Source organism: Syzygium oleosum, unplaced genomic scaffold, assembly GCF_021117445.2.
Source record: "Syzygium oleosum isolate NSW1041296 unplaced genomic scaffold, Sole_v2.1 Sole_v2.01, whole genome shotgun sequence".
NCBI lineage: Eukaryota > Viridiplantae > Streptophyta > Magnoliopsida > Myrtales > Myrtaceae > Syzygium > Syzygium oleosum.
Window position 1 is genome coordinate 22659509 of NW_026607485.1, and position 13841 is coordinate 22673349.

Sequence of the window (13841 nt, forward strand, 5' to 3'; positions counted from 1 at the left end):
ACTTTGGGCTAACAAGATCAGTGATGGCTTTAGAGTCAATCTCAATGATGATTTTATGAAAACCAAATTGTTTTGCGAAGTTGATTACCAACCACAAAGCCCAAAGTTCTACTTGTGTCGATGAACATAGTCCTATAAATGCAGTAAAACCACCAAGTCAGTCACCCCCTTCATTTCTAAATAAACCCCCTGCACCAGCAAGTCCTAAGTTACCTTTAGAGGCCCCATGAGTATTTAGTTTAATCCACTCGGAAGGTGGAGGATCCCATCTGACCAAAATTGGAGAAGTGCATAATCCACTTAACGTCGAGTTATTCACAGATGAAGCTTTAATGATTTCCTTTGTGTATGACCGAATTACTTGTATCAGATTAGAAGGGAAAAGCAAGTTGTCATGGAAAAGTGACTTGTTTCTCCGTTGCTAAAAAAGCCACACACCAACTCCAAAAATTATGCTCTAATCACAATGGAAATTCGATCGTCCTTTACCAGTGAAATTTGAATTCAACCATTGCGACAAATTCATTGAGAAGAATTCTCCCAAATATTGTTGTGGGACAAACTTAAGCCACATCCTTTGGACAATTGGACAATCCCTTAGAACATGTAAAGTTGTTTTCACATGAGACACATCTCAAGCAATGTGGATTTTCTCCCAAGTTGTGAGACGTTGTCAATTCATTCGTCAACGGTCATTTATGAGCGGCCAGCCAGAAGAAAGTTCTAATAAGTCTTCAATTTGTGCTTGAGTTCATTTTCTTCTGCTGGATATAAATACAACCATTCCTTCTCATGAAACTGTCAAAGAAACCTTTCATCATCTTACACTTCTGATTTCCACCTTCTCTCTCTCTCACGCTCGCTGAACACAGAGCACCAATGTCTGACGTTGTGGTCCCAGAAGTGGTACTGAGCTCTGGCACGAGGATGCCGTTGATCGGGATGGGTGGGGCCATGAGCAATCTGCCGCCGCCCGACGTGCTGACATCCATATACCTTGACGCCATTGAAGTCGGGTACCGCCACTTCGACACAGCAGCATGCTATGGCTCTGAAGAGGCGCTCGGCCAGGCCGTCGCTGAGGCCCTGGACAGAGGGCTCGTCAAGAGCCGCGCCGAGATCTTCATCACCACCAAGCTCTGGTGCACTGACGCTCATCCGGGTCTTGTTCTTCCTGCTCTCAAGAAGTCTCTCCAGTAAGTTTTTGATAATCTGCCTTCCCATCTCTTCCTGTTTATTTTTACTGCTCGGCACTATATAGAGTTATACAAACCGCTAAGTCAGCAATCAACTTTAAAGACCATAAAAGAAGTTCTTTCATACGAAAATTTACACGATAAACATTCATTTTCACTTCGACACATTATTATCAGTTGCATGACATTAGGTTTTTCCAATCTTTCCTCTATATTATTTTTCCGCGTTTTTTTAAAGGTTTAGTCATGTTGTATTCATGTTTTTTTGGGCACTTGGTGTGTATTGATTTGTATAGGAGGCTGGGGTTAGAGTATGTGGATCTGTATCTAATCCACTGGCCAATAAGACTGAAGGAAGGAACGGAAGGGTTCGATTTCAAAGGCCAAATGTTGCCGTTTGACATGAAAGGGACATGGGAGGCCATGGAAGAGTGCTCCAATCTGGGCTTGGCCAAGTCCATTGGAGTTAGCAACTTTGGCACCAAGAAGCTCTCTCAACTCCTCATGCATGCCACAATACCTCCTGCTGTTAACCAGGTAAAAGGAAGAATATATGTGTATTAATATTATATTTGCATCAATTTTTTTAGATATTTTTTGGGGTAGAATAATATCAAATCAAGAATGTCTTCAAGATTCTTTTTTTTTTTCGTTTGTGGGTTCATCATGTTTAGGTGGAGATGAATGTGGGATGGCAACAAGAGAAGCTGAGGGCGTACTGCAGAGAGAAGGGAATACATGTAAGTGCGTGGTCTCCATTGGGCGCGAATGGAGCTCCTTGGGGTTCATTAGTGGTTGTGGAGAGTCCTGTGCTTAAGGAGATTGCTGTTACCAAAGGAAAGACCGTGGCTCAGGTAATTTCCTTTCTCTATTCACATGTATTAGGTAAGACTATTTATAGAGAAGTAGACATGGCTTCTATGGTTACTCAGAGTAGGAGATACCGTAATTTGAGCATGAGATTTATTGCATCTGAACCAAGTGCTAGCCCAGTCAATTTGAACCCTTGCGAGTTGATTTTCATAATCTCAAAAGAACTATTCTCTCAAAAAGTTAATAGAAATCAAATCTTTACAGAATTGATTTCAACCGTTGATTTGCAAACTACCCCAAATTATAGCTAAATGCATTCGGGTACTTATCGTGACTAATTTGGAGAAAGAAAGTGATATTTTGTCGTTTTACAAAGGAAGCTTTTAGTTTAGAAATTTCCTCACCGGTTCTATAGGTAGATCGCAGAAGAAATTACGTTTGCTTATTACATGAGGAGGCAATGTGTAACATCTTCCTCCATGCACGTCCTTGTCGATATGGTCTCTCTTAGGATTAAAAAGCTCGAGTGCATGAATAGTCAAAACCATAAAATGATAATAGGCTTTGTGCACGGCTTCTTCAGCAACCACACAATGCAACTCGTCTTGTGATTCTAGATTAGTGCGGTCTTGCTCTTATGCATTTTTGGACCTATATATTTGAGTGCGATCTAAAAACAATTGAAGATTTAGTTCTTTTTTTTTTCTTTTTCAACTTCCAAATACTACAAGGCTCTTCAACGTTACTTTTTTTTCTTTCTTTCTTTATTAAATGTGATCGTAATTTTTTTTTTTTGGTGGCATAACAAAACCAAATCTAAATATATAAGACTGATATTAACGTGACAAAGTATCTCTCTCTCTCTCTCTCTCTCTCTCTCTCTCTCTCTCTCTCTCTCTCTCTCTCTCTCTCTCTCTCTCTCTCTCTCTCTCTCTCTATTAAAGGAACACCAACTTAAGTCATAATATATTTTTGATGAGAAAGCGCACCTAAATCCCAATCGATGAAGAATACTGGGCTAATTCCATAAATCACATGATTCAATTTTCGATATCTCATGAATATATGTGTGTGTTGTGTAACTCTACATATAAATAATATAGGTTGCGCTGAGGTGGATACATGAGCAAGGGGTTACTGTGATAGTGAAGAGCTTCAACAAGGATAGAATGAAAGAGAACTTGCAAATCATCGATTGGGAACTTAGCCAGGAGGACTCAGACAAGATCAAGCTTCAGATCCCACAAAAAAGAGGATTTTCTGGTGATGCGTTCGTTTTCGAAGATGGGCCTTACAAGTTGTTGGATGAGCTCTGGGATGGAGATATTTGAATTAGATCACACATCTGATGATTTATACATGATGATCATGTGTCACACTCTCTGATGATCTGCTGCAGATGATGATGTTCAATAATTGCAGCATTTATTTTGTATTTTCGCATTGCAAATCTATATGAAATCAGCCTTGTGTTTTCACCATAGCAATCTCTTCTCTAACGCTATGTTTGGGATATTAGTAATTAAGGAGGGACTGGGGAAAAAAAGGAAAATTGGACATGGAGAATTATAAGTACAAATGGATATGTGCATATGGAGATAAGTCAAGGTGGTTACCGTTCACCTAATAATGCAGATATCTCATATTGTAGAAAGAAAATTCTCGATGTTGCGGCAATCTTGTGAGGCAAATTACTCTTTACAGTTGAAGCTCGTTTGTTCAGTAAATATTCCCAATAATATAATACTCGGGCAATTTAATAGGTTAAAAGAGAAATGGATTCGAAGCACGGAGCAATGAACTTATTTAAGTTGATTTCGTTAACTTGATACGTGTTTGTTGTTTCGAAAATTGAAATAAATTTAGGAAATTTAGTCAATCGGTCTTAAACCTATTATAAGGAAGCTAGTTCAGCCCTTAACTTTTCAATTCAGCTAATTTAATCCTAAACCTTTACACAAAATTTCAATATACTCTTTCCAGTCAATTTTCGTATGGACACTGTTGACGTGGCAGTCTAGTCATTGCTGGCTATCCTACATGGCACACCACCACGTTAGTGCTTTCTGGCGAAAATTGACCAGAATGACTACATCGGAATTTCGCGCAAAAGTTTAGGACTAAATTGGCTGAATTAAAAAGTCGAGCGCTGAACTAACATTTTTATAATAGGTTTAAGATCAATTGGACAATTTCCCCGAGTAAATCCCTATTCATAATACTTAATAAGTGTCCTGTGACACTCGTTAATAAAAAGCCCTTCACACTATACCTAACATTGTTCAAGGGATACTAATTACAGGTCCAGACATCCGCCGACTAAGTGGTCTTGGGCGGTGAAACTTTGGTCAGGTCCAAACCAGCCGCCAATGAAGTGGTCTTGAATCTTGACACTTTGAATCGAGCCACAAAAAATGTGGGTTTTAATAGGTAAATAGCCTATGGAATTGGCATCGACTGTCGAGATGACACCATATAAAGCAACCAACGAGCTCTCCGAATTTAATTGTATCAAAAGAAGTTTCTTCAGATTGCTGACGATGCATTAATCGATTTGGTAAATTGGCAGAAGATTAATTGCTCATTTCCAATCGGTTAGGTTTCAGCTAAAATCGAGACAGTCAAAAAAGAAGCATCTAGAATTAGCTCCTTGTTGTTTGCATGGAAAGACACAGAGCATAAGTTCAACATTTTGGGGTATTTGACCCCAAAAAAAATTATGGGAAAGCTCTGGCCATAAAGACAATCCTGGGGTGGTTTCTCGAGTATTATACTTAGATGTCTTCCTCGTATAATTTTAAAAATTATGTGTAATTATAGTACTAGATAAGATCATGTCATAATCGTTAAATGCAATAACATTTTAATTAATAATATTTTTCAAAAAATACAGAATAAAAAGGGGTATCCTGAAACTTGTGAACCGATAGATTTTGACTTTTGAGTTTCAGAATGGTTCCAAGAGGGCGGCATTGACAAAGCCTGTCTTGCTTACCACGCATAATATTTATCACAAGTTCAAGTCAACTATATCGTATTAAAAAAAAACTTTTCATTTTCTTCTGCTTTATATGAATATTAGTATTCCTTCGAGCAACCTTTGCCTCCACATTTTCTAATCACTATACTTCCACCATCTCTCTCTCTCTCACGCACACCCGAACACAGAACAGAAGCACAATGGGCGACGTCGTAGTCCCAGAAGTGGTGCTGAGCTCCGGCGAGAGAATGCCACTGATCAGCATGGGCTGCGCAGCGAGCCCTCTGCCGCCACTGGACATGTTGACTTCCATATTCCTAGAGGCCATCGAAGCTGGGTACCGCCACTTTGATACTGCGGCGTTGTACGGCATCGAGGAGGCGCTCGGCCAAGCTGTGGCTGAGGCCCTGGACCGTCGGCTCGTCAAGAGCCGCAACCAAATCTTCATCACCACTAAGCTCTGGTGCACAGACGCCCATCCGGGTCTCGTTCTTCCCGCCCTAAAGAACTCTCTCCAGTGAATACATCAATTCGCCTTCTCTCCTCCACTTTTTTTACGATGACACAATAGTCCTGATCACTAAGAATTTTTATGACCGTATAAGAATTTTGTCATGGGAAAACATATATGATAAACATTACTCTTCTTCCTTTGCCAGATTGACTACCTTTCACTTTTATTATGCTGAGAACAACAACAACATAACAAATTTCATCTTGCTGCTTAATCTTTTCCTTTTTTTTTTTATGGGCGCGTTCATGGGTCTTGATGGTTTTTTTCTTTTTTTATGGCACTTGGTCGATTTAAATAGGAGGCTAGGGTTAGAGTATGTGGATCTGTATCTAATCTACTGGCCAGTGAGACTAAAGGAAGGAACCGAAGGGTTCGATTTCAAGGGCAAGGTTTTGCCATTTGACATCAAGGGCACATGGGAAGCCATGGAAGAGTGCTCCAAGCTGGGCTTAGCCAAATCCATTGGAGTCAGCAATTTTGGCACCAAGAAGCTCTCTGATCTCCTCTTGCACGCCACTATCCCTCCTGCCGTTAATCAGGCAATTAGAAGAATATACTATATCTAATCTCTTCATTACTGGTATAAACACAGATTTTTTTTAGGAAAGACGACAAAGTAATATTTTTTATTTGATGGGATAACCATGGTTTAGGTGGAGATGAATGTGGCATGGCAACAAGAGAAACTGATAGGATATTGCAAAGAGAAGGGAATACCGGTGAGCGCATGGTCCCCTTTGGGAGCGAATGGAGCTGCTTGGGGTACATTAGCGGTTGTGGAGAGTCCTGTGCTCAAGGAGATTGCTATTGCCAGAGGCAAGACTGTGGCTCAGGTGCTATATTCACTTCTCTTCTTGAGTTTTTTTTTCCTCCTATTTTGGTGTCATTCTTGGGGCGAAAGAGATCATTGATTGAGTAGATGGAATCGAAGAAAAATTAAGATTTTTGTCATTTTCAGGAAAGCATAATTTAGAAGCACTTTCCTCAGAAATTGCATAGCAAAGACGGCCGGTGACGGTACTTTGTAGCTCTAACCTTTTGTCCCCTCCATGCATGTCCCTGTCAGTCGACTAGGTGTCTCTCTACGAATTAATGGTAGAAAGAAACTTGTGGTCGCGTAATAGCCGAAACCACAAGACAAAACTTTGGTGAACCCGCAACTTCAGCAGCCATACAATACAATTTCTTGTGCGCTTCTAGATTTCTTTTAGGCTGTGTTCGTTTGCGGAAAAATATTTTTTTGGAAAATATTTTTCGCGTTTTTCGTTGTTCGGGGGCGGAAAATATTTTCCGTGGGAAAACATTTTCCTTCCCCACCCCCAAATCCTTCATTGTTTTGAGGAAAATGATTTCCTCTTTTCACAAAGAGGAAATTATTTTCCCCCAAATTGAAGGCAAAATTGCTCATGGGTGGGAAAATATTTTCCGTGGGAGAGGAAGTTGATCGCCGGTTACCACCGTTGGTCGCCGGTCACCGGCCGCCGCCGCCGGTCGCCGGCCGCCGCCCGTCGCCGGCCTCCGCCGGTCGCCGGCCTCCGCCGGTCGCCGGCCGCCGCCCGTCGCCGGCCTCCGCCGGTCGCCGGCCTCCGCCGGTCGCCGGCCGCCGCCCGTCGCCGGCCTCCGCCGGTGAAAAATATTTTCCGAAACTTTTTCATATTGATCATCGAACACCGGAAAATTATGTTCCGGGAAAATATTTTTCAAAAGGAAAATATTTTCCGCCAAACGAACGGAGCTAGTCTTGTTGTTTTGTGCTTTCCGGATGACTTTTCTTAAAGATCGAGTCATATCGAAAACGAAAGCTAAACGAAAGAATTCTTAAATAGAGCGCACCTTCTGGGGGATTAAAAATTTTGACGGCAATCCTCAGTTGCCAACTTTCGGGGTTAAAAAATAATTTGTTGACTTATTCACCCTGTTCTTCCACATGTCGCTCATTTCTCCCATTGCTATTCGTATAAAACAGTGCTATAGATCAAGTACCAACATACTATAAGGTTTTGATGATTGTTTGGTGGAATTATAGAAAAAGAACTCATAGTTGGTCTAGCCACATTGCTAACCCTACCTTAAGACAAGATTGAAATTACCATTACAAGACATCTTCCAATCTCTCTTTCTATCCACGTGCAATTAAGGGAGGATAATCACAATTTATCCCATATGATAAGTAATAGGATAATCACGATTTATGAAGTACTCAACTAATTTCACGGATCACGTTATTTGCTTTTCCTTATCTCCAATTTGTGTATTATACCTTATATACATGCATACATATAAAGGTTGCACTGAGATGGATATATGAGCAAGGGGCATGCGTGATAGTGAAGAGCTTCAACAAAGAGAGAACGAAAGAGAACCTGCAAATCTTAGAATGGGGACTTAGCCAAGAGGATTCAGACAAGATCAAGCTTCAGAGTCCACAGAGAAGAGGAAGTCCTGGTGACATGTTCATTTCTGAGGATGGGCCTTACAAATCACTTGATGAGATTTGGGATGGAGATGCTTGAATACCTACATTCTTATAGTTTATATGATTGAGTGTAACTCTATGATGATCTCTGATCGATGATAATCGATCTATATGAATCGAACATTGCATTTTCATTATCACAATCTCCTCTTTCACACTATATTCTTGAATATATCGCACTAACAGAGAGTCGTGTATTTTTTCAATTTCAGATCAGAAGCTTAGTTTGGAATTTTCGTACATTCATTTTTGTAAGCGATACAAGCAATCATTTTTAAGAAAATGTTTCATAATCATTAATTTTTTGCAAAACAAACGGAGCTTAGTCTTGAAAATCTCATTTTGTGTGATTACGATCTCTAGCTCTCGATATTACCTTGGATTGCCTATGTGGACAATAAATAAGACATCGTAATTTAGTTCAGTAAGGCACAAAAAACTTGGATTTTATTGTGAATATAATTTCCTTACACTTCTTAGTACATAACTAAGGTCACTATACTTGCTTGTGGCCAAAATTTGAAAGACTTATATTTTGTATGAAAAAAAAATTATTCTTTCATTTTTGTAGACGATACTTTTAGGAAAATATTTTCCTAATCATCAATTTTCCATGAAATAAACATAGCCTTAGTTTTGAAATTCTCATTTTTGTGTGAGTACGATGTCTAGCTCTCATTATTACCTTGAATTGCCTACATGGACAATATATAATCACAGCGTGATTTATGTGTTTGTTTTTCAGGAAAATATTTTTTGGGAATTCGTTTTCCGGACTTTCACCTATTTGGTTCGCCAAAAATGTTTAGTCAACCGAAAACACTTTCCGGTCAAGGAAAATATTCATGTATAAAACTAGGAAAGTGAATTTCTTGATCTAAGAAGGTGAAAATACTTTCCAGAATTGCTCATCTTGAATTTGTTAGTATTTAATTTTATTTTTGTCTTTTTTCTTTTTTCCTTTTCTTTTTCTTATTTCTATTTTTTCTTTCTTTCTTTTTTTCCTTCTTCCTTCCTCTGTGCAAAACAAACGCATTTTGAATCGAATCGCAAATAAAAAGGATTCCCAAAAAATCACTAATCCTAAACTAGGCTAATGTGCACCTCCAGAGGGTAAATAAAACACATCAACCAATGAACCAGTAAAACAACGTTAATGCATTCCCGGCTCACAGCCCAATATAATGTCTCATAGCCCTGCAGGTTAGGCATTTGATGTCACTATAACTCAAGTGCAATTATACCGACCCGAAGGCCTACAATTGAATATAACGACCCGTAGACCCGACCCGAAGGCCACAATTGATAAAACGACCCGTAGGCCCGACCCGAAGGCCAACAGTTGATAAATCGACCCGTAGGCCCGACCCGAAGGCCAACAGTTGATAAATCGACCCGTAGGCTCGACCCGAAGGTCACAAGAGATTATAACGACCCGTAGGCCCGACCCGAAAGTCACAAGAGATTATAACGACCCGTAGGCCCGACCCGAAGGCCACAGTTCATAAATCGACCTGTAGGCCCGACCCGAAGGCCACAAGAGATTATAACGACCCGTAGGCCCGACCCGAAGGTCACAAGAGATTATAACGACCCGTAGGCCCGACCCGAGGCCACAGTTCATAAATCGACCCGTAGGCCCGACCCGAAGGCCACAATTGATAAATCTCAGGTATGCACATTGTTGCACTCAATTCCTAATCAATCACAACATGACATACAAATCATATACTCAGAAATTCATGCCAATACCCAAGCCAACATGCCGAATACAGTTATTTACCAAGCCAATGAATTTAACACACCCTCGGCACCATCAATTTATCAGTCCTCTAATTCAATAAGTTCAACACTCATTTCCGCGCATTCTTTCCAAAGTAACTCAATGCGCTAAAGGCCCGCCTTGGGCAAATCAATCTCGATAGTCGTTCTCACTATTTCGGGGTCATTCAATAGGAATTTATACAAGTCCTAATCAACCCCTAAAAATGGCCAAACTCAAGCCAATAGTCAATGAACCAACTAAGTCCCAATTTAAGCCATATAGTGCAATTCGGTTCTGGTGAACAGTACCAGAACAGAATATCCATTAGGCACTAAACCACACTTAAACAATCTCATTAGGGCCCAATCATATACCCTAATCATCCAACCACCGAATACACCTAATTAAGCCTCAATTAAGCCTAATTAGTCCCCAAAATGTCCAATTCAAAGTCCTTAGCAATTGAACCCAATTAGTGAAACACTTAGGCAAATTACACAATTTCGGTACTGTATGAACAGTACCAGGGCAGAACATACTTAGCCCATTAAACCACAATTAAACAACCTCATTAGGCTCTAATCTCACACCCTATTCACCCAATAGCCAAGTACACCTAATTAAGCATTGTCTAAGCCTAATTAGCCTCTAAAATGCTTAATTCAAGGCCTTAATCCATGAACCCATTTAATGTACAACTTAAGCCATTTTAATGCAAATTCGGTACTGGTGAACAGTACCAGGACAGAACACCAATTAGGCCATAATCCACCTCTAACTCACTTCATTAGGCACTAATTAGGTCCCCTAATCACCCCACACAACATTAGACATGATTAGACCATGATTAAGCCTAATCAACCCCCTAATTACCCTCTAAAATGCACAAATAAACTAATTAAGGGTTTAGGGGTTTATACTCGTCTATTAACGACTCGGGACGACGGGAACAGGCGGTCGATCACCGACGAACGGTAAGGATCGACGGCGGCATTCCGATGCAAGCCTGCGGTCCGCGGCGACGACGGAAACGGTGATTTGCTACCGTTTGCTTTTGTTCGGTCTTGGAAATGGGCCGAGGGTGGCTGTTCTTGGGCGGAAAGGGTCAGCTGGTGGTGCTGGCTCGGCTGGGATAGCTCCCATTGGTCTTGTTCGGCGTGAACAGTACCCGGTTTGAGCAGAACGTGAACCTGCAGAACAGTAAAATGGGAAAGAAGAAGGAAATTCTCGGGGGCTTTGGCCGAATGGTCTGCTGGAGAGAGAGTGATCTGGTCAAATAAGGGTCAACAATTGATTTAGTGGGTTCCAAGTGTCATTATCTTAGGCTATTGGACAATTTTGCCCTTGATCCAAAGGCTAGGATTTGTTCTAACCCAATAATTTAGGGGTAAAATGGTCATTTGTCACTAACCCAAGGCTGACCAGACCTGGATTAAGCCAAACTCACCTTGGTCAAACCCCCAAAATTTAACCAAATTCGGAATTGTCCAAAAATGGCCTAGGGGCATTTTCGTAATTTTCCGATCCCAGACTGAAATTCCAATTTTTGTCCATACCGGTCTTATATATTCACAGTAGACATAATATGGTGTCGGATCCTTAAAATTCATCCTTTAAGCCCTCGAAAATCAGTCCAAAAGTTTGGAGGGGCAAAACCATAAATTCTCATTTTTCTCCCACCAAACGGCGTCGGATTAATTCCGATCCTTCACGGAACTTTCTCGCCATAAAATACTGGTTCCAAAAACCCAACTTGCATCTCGAACCAGTCATCACAGCCCCGTGAACAGTAATTCGCAGCTTGTGAACAGTAATTCGCAGCCCCTATTAATCCGAATTTCCAATAAATATTACCCAATTTAATTCCTAAGGCCCGCCATAAAATTTCCACTCCCCATTCACGTAATTCCGCACCTAATTCCATACTGATTTTGCCCAAAATCGCCCGTCGATACCCGAAGTCCAAAATTGTGTTTAGAGCGCGACTTACTAAAATCAAACGAGCATTAACATACACTTCATTGGTCCCGGTAACGGGTCAAAATTCAGAATGTTACAACGCAAAAACCTAGAAAATGGTATACATGTGCCACGTTTATCTCAAACTAATTTCCATGTTAAAAAAAATCCCAAACCGTTAATATCCGTGATAAATCTACTCTCCGTTAACTTCCGTCCAATATCCCTATTAAATTGCTAAGGTGGAAACACACGTGACAAACAACTCTGATGATTAGCAAGTGACATAGTTATGATGTGGAAATTAATCGAAAATTAGTTTGGAGTATATGTAGCACGGATGTATCGGTTTGGGATCTTTGTGACACGAAAATTAGTTTGAGGTAAATATGACAAGATGTACAAGTTTAGGATTTTTGGCGGTGTTAACCCTAAATTAAATAGCAAGAGACCATAAAGTTTTAACTCATAGTTGGTGTAATTATAATTAAACGACCCATAGTTGGTGTACCAAACTACAAAAGAACTACTTTATCCTTTGCGACTTCCAAGTACTAAAAGGGTCTCTTTGTTATTTTCAATTCTAATTTTTGGTCGGCAAGACTAAACCCTACCCAAAAACAAGATTGTAATTATCATAAGAAAACATCTTCCAATCTCTCTCTCTTTCTTTCAGCCTGCAATAAAGGGAGGACAAAAAACTTTAGGTACTATTTAATTTTTGTTTTGACGAGGAAACCCAACTGACAAGTAATAGGAAAATCACGATCCATAAAATATTTAACTAATATCAAGGATCATGTGATTTATTTTTTTTATCTCCAAATATTTAGTATTTCTCATCTACATGCATACATTTAAAGGTTGTACTGAGATGGATATATGAGCAAGGGGCAACGGTGACAGTGAAGAGTTTCAACAAAGAGAGAATGAAAGAGAACCTACAAATCTTAGAGTGGGAACTTAGCCAAGAGGATTCAGACAAGATCAATCTTCAGATCCCACAAAAAAGAGGATGTCCCGGTAACTTATTCATTTTTGAAGATGGGCCTTACAAATCATTGGATGAGCTCTAGGATGGAGATGCTTAAATACCTACATTTGTATAGCTTATGATCGAGTGTAACTATATGATGAATCTCCTGCCAATAATCATGATCTATCTATATGAATCGAATGTTGTGATTTCATTATCACAAATCTTCTTTCACATAATATTTCTGAAAATATTGTATTGACATTGAGTCTGACGAGGCATCTTATAAATAGAAAGAAAGTCAACATGTTTTTTTGTTTTTTCATTGTCAAATCGGAAGCTTAGTTTAGAATCTTCTTGCAAAACAAATAATTGCATTACTTGCATACATGAGAAAGGCTACTTGTTAGCTCCCCCTATGTTTCATCCATGCATCGATAATTCGTTTAGTGAACTTAATATACGAACTAAAACGATTTTGGATGGTCAGATTTGGTAGGACCCGACCCCACACGAGATACATCATATGAGATCCAACAAGTTCTAAAGACCGAATTAATCTTGATACATGTATAAGTTTTGTTGAATAATTGCACGCACGCATGCCCATGTCAATACTCTTTACGAGGATAAAAAGCCTGCGTAAGTAGCCGTCAATTTATGGGTCGATTCTAGGTTTTATAAACATGCCCAAAAAAGAAGAGGTCGTCCAATGAGAATGAATAGACCAATTACCATCCTTCTTCATACATAAAAGGGCCAAAAAAAAATCTTTAGTCGTGATTTATTTCCAACATATGTACTAGTATATGAATAGTTTTTAAAATTCTATTAGTACCTTAACTATACATGCACATATATATCTATATATAAGTTGCACTCCAATGTATGTATAGGAGGAAGGGGCAAGCATCATTGTGAAGAGCACTAACAAGGAGAGAACAAGAGAGAAGCTGCAAATCTCAAAAAGAAAAGGGTTTTGCATGAGAGATTTTCATTTCGAAGATGGGCCTTGCAAGTCACCATGAGCTCTGTAGACACTTAGAAGATCTTACATTATAATTTCCTATTGAACTCCACGTGCATTACAATTATATAGGAACTGAACTGTTAAGATTCGGCACACAATCACAATAAACTAGAGAGTAAAAGCGATAAAAGA

The 13841-nt window shown here is 39.7% G+C and overlaps 2 protein-coding genes across 2 annotated transcripts; both read left to right on the forward strand.

Moving 5' to 3' along the window:
- The first annotated feature begins 785 nt into the window (after window positions 1-785).
- On the forward strand, window positions 786-3492 carry LOC115663190 (methylecgonone reductase-like). Its single transcript, XM_030585217.2, has 4 exons — window positions 786-1196; window positions 1493-1733; window positions 1871-2050; window positions 3113-3492. Exons 1-4 carry the CDS (start codon window positions 880-882, stop codon window positions 3338-3340), a joined length of 966 nt encoding a protein of 321 aa, XP_030441077.1. The 5' UTR covers window positions 786-879; the 3' UTR covers window positions 3341-3492.
- Window positions 3493-5100: 1608 nt separating this feature from the next.
- LOC130138527 (protein REDOX 2-like) lies at window positions 5101-8151 on the forward strand. The gene is made up of 4 exons (XM_056312775.1): window positions 5101-5506; window positions 5802-6042; window positions 6157-6336; window positions 7789-8151. The coding sequence occupies exons 1-4, from the start codon at window positions 5190-5192 to the stop codon at window positions 8014-8016; spliced, it is 966 nt and encodes a 321-aa protein (XP_056168750.1). The 5' UTR covers window positions 5101-5189; the 3' UTR covers window positions 8017-8151.
- The last annotated feature ends 5690 nt before the right edge of the window (window positions 8152-13841 follow it).

Bases quoted from the DNA above. Each gene is read 5' to 3' on its own strand.
- LOC115663190 (XM_030585217.2), top strand. From the start codon at position 880: ATGTCTGACGTTGTGGTCCCAGAAGTGGTACTGAGCTCTGGCACGAGG. The intron at 1,197-1,492 runs GTAAGTTTTTGA...TGATTTGTATAG, and splicing joins GCTCTCAAGAAGTCTCTCCA to GAGGCTGGGGTTAGAGTATG. The intron at 1,734-1,870 runs GTAAAAGGAAGA...CATCATGTTTAG, and splicing joins TACCTCCTGCTGTTAACCAG to GTGGAGATGAATGTGGGATG.
- LOC130138527 (XM_056312775.1), top strand. From the start codon at position 5,190: ATGGGCGACGTCGTAGTCCCAGAAGTGGTGCTGAGCTCCGGCGAGAGA. The intron at 5,507-5,801 runs GTGAATACATCA...CGATTTAAATAG, and splicing joins GCCCTAAAGAACTCTCTCCA to GAGGCTAGGGTTAGAGTATG. The intron at 6,043-6,156 runs GCAATTAGAAGA...ACCATGGTTTAG, and splicing joins TCCCTCCTGCCGTTAATCAG to GTGGAGATGAATGTGGCATG.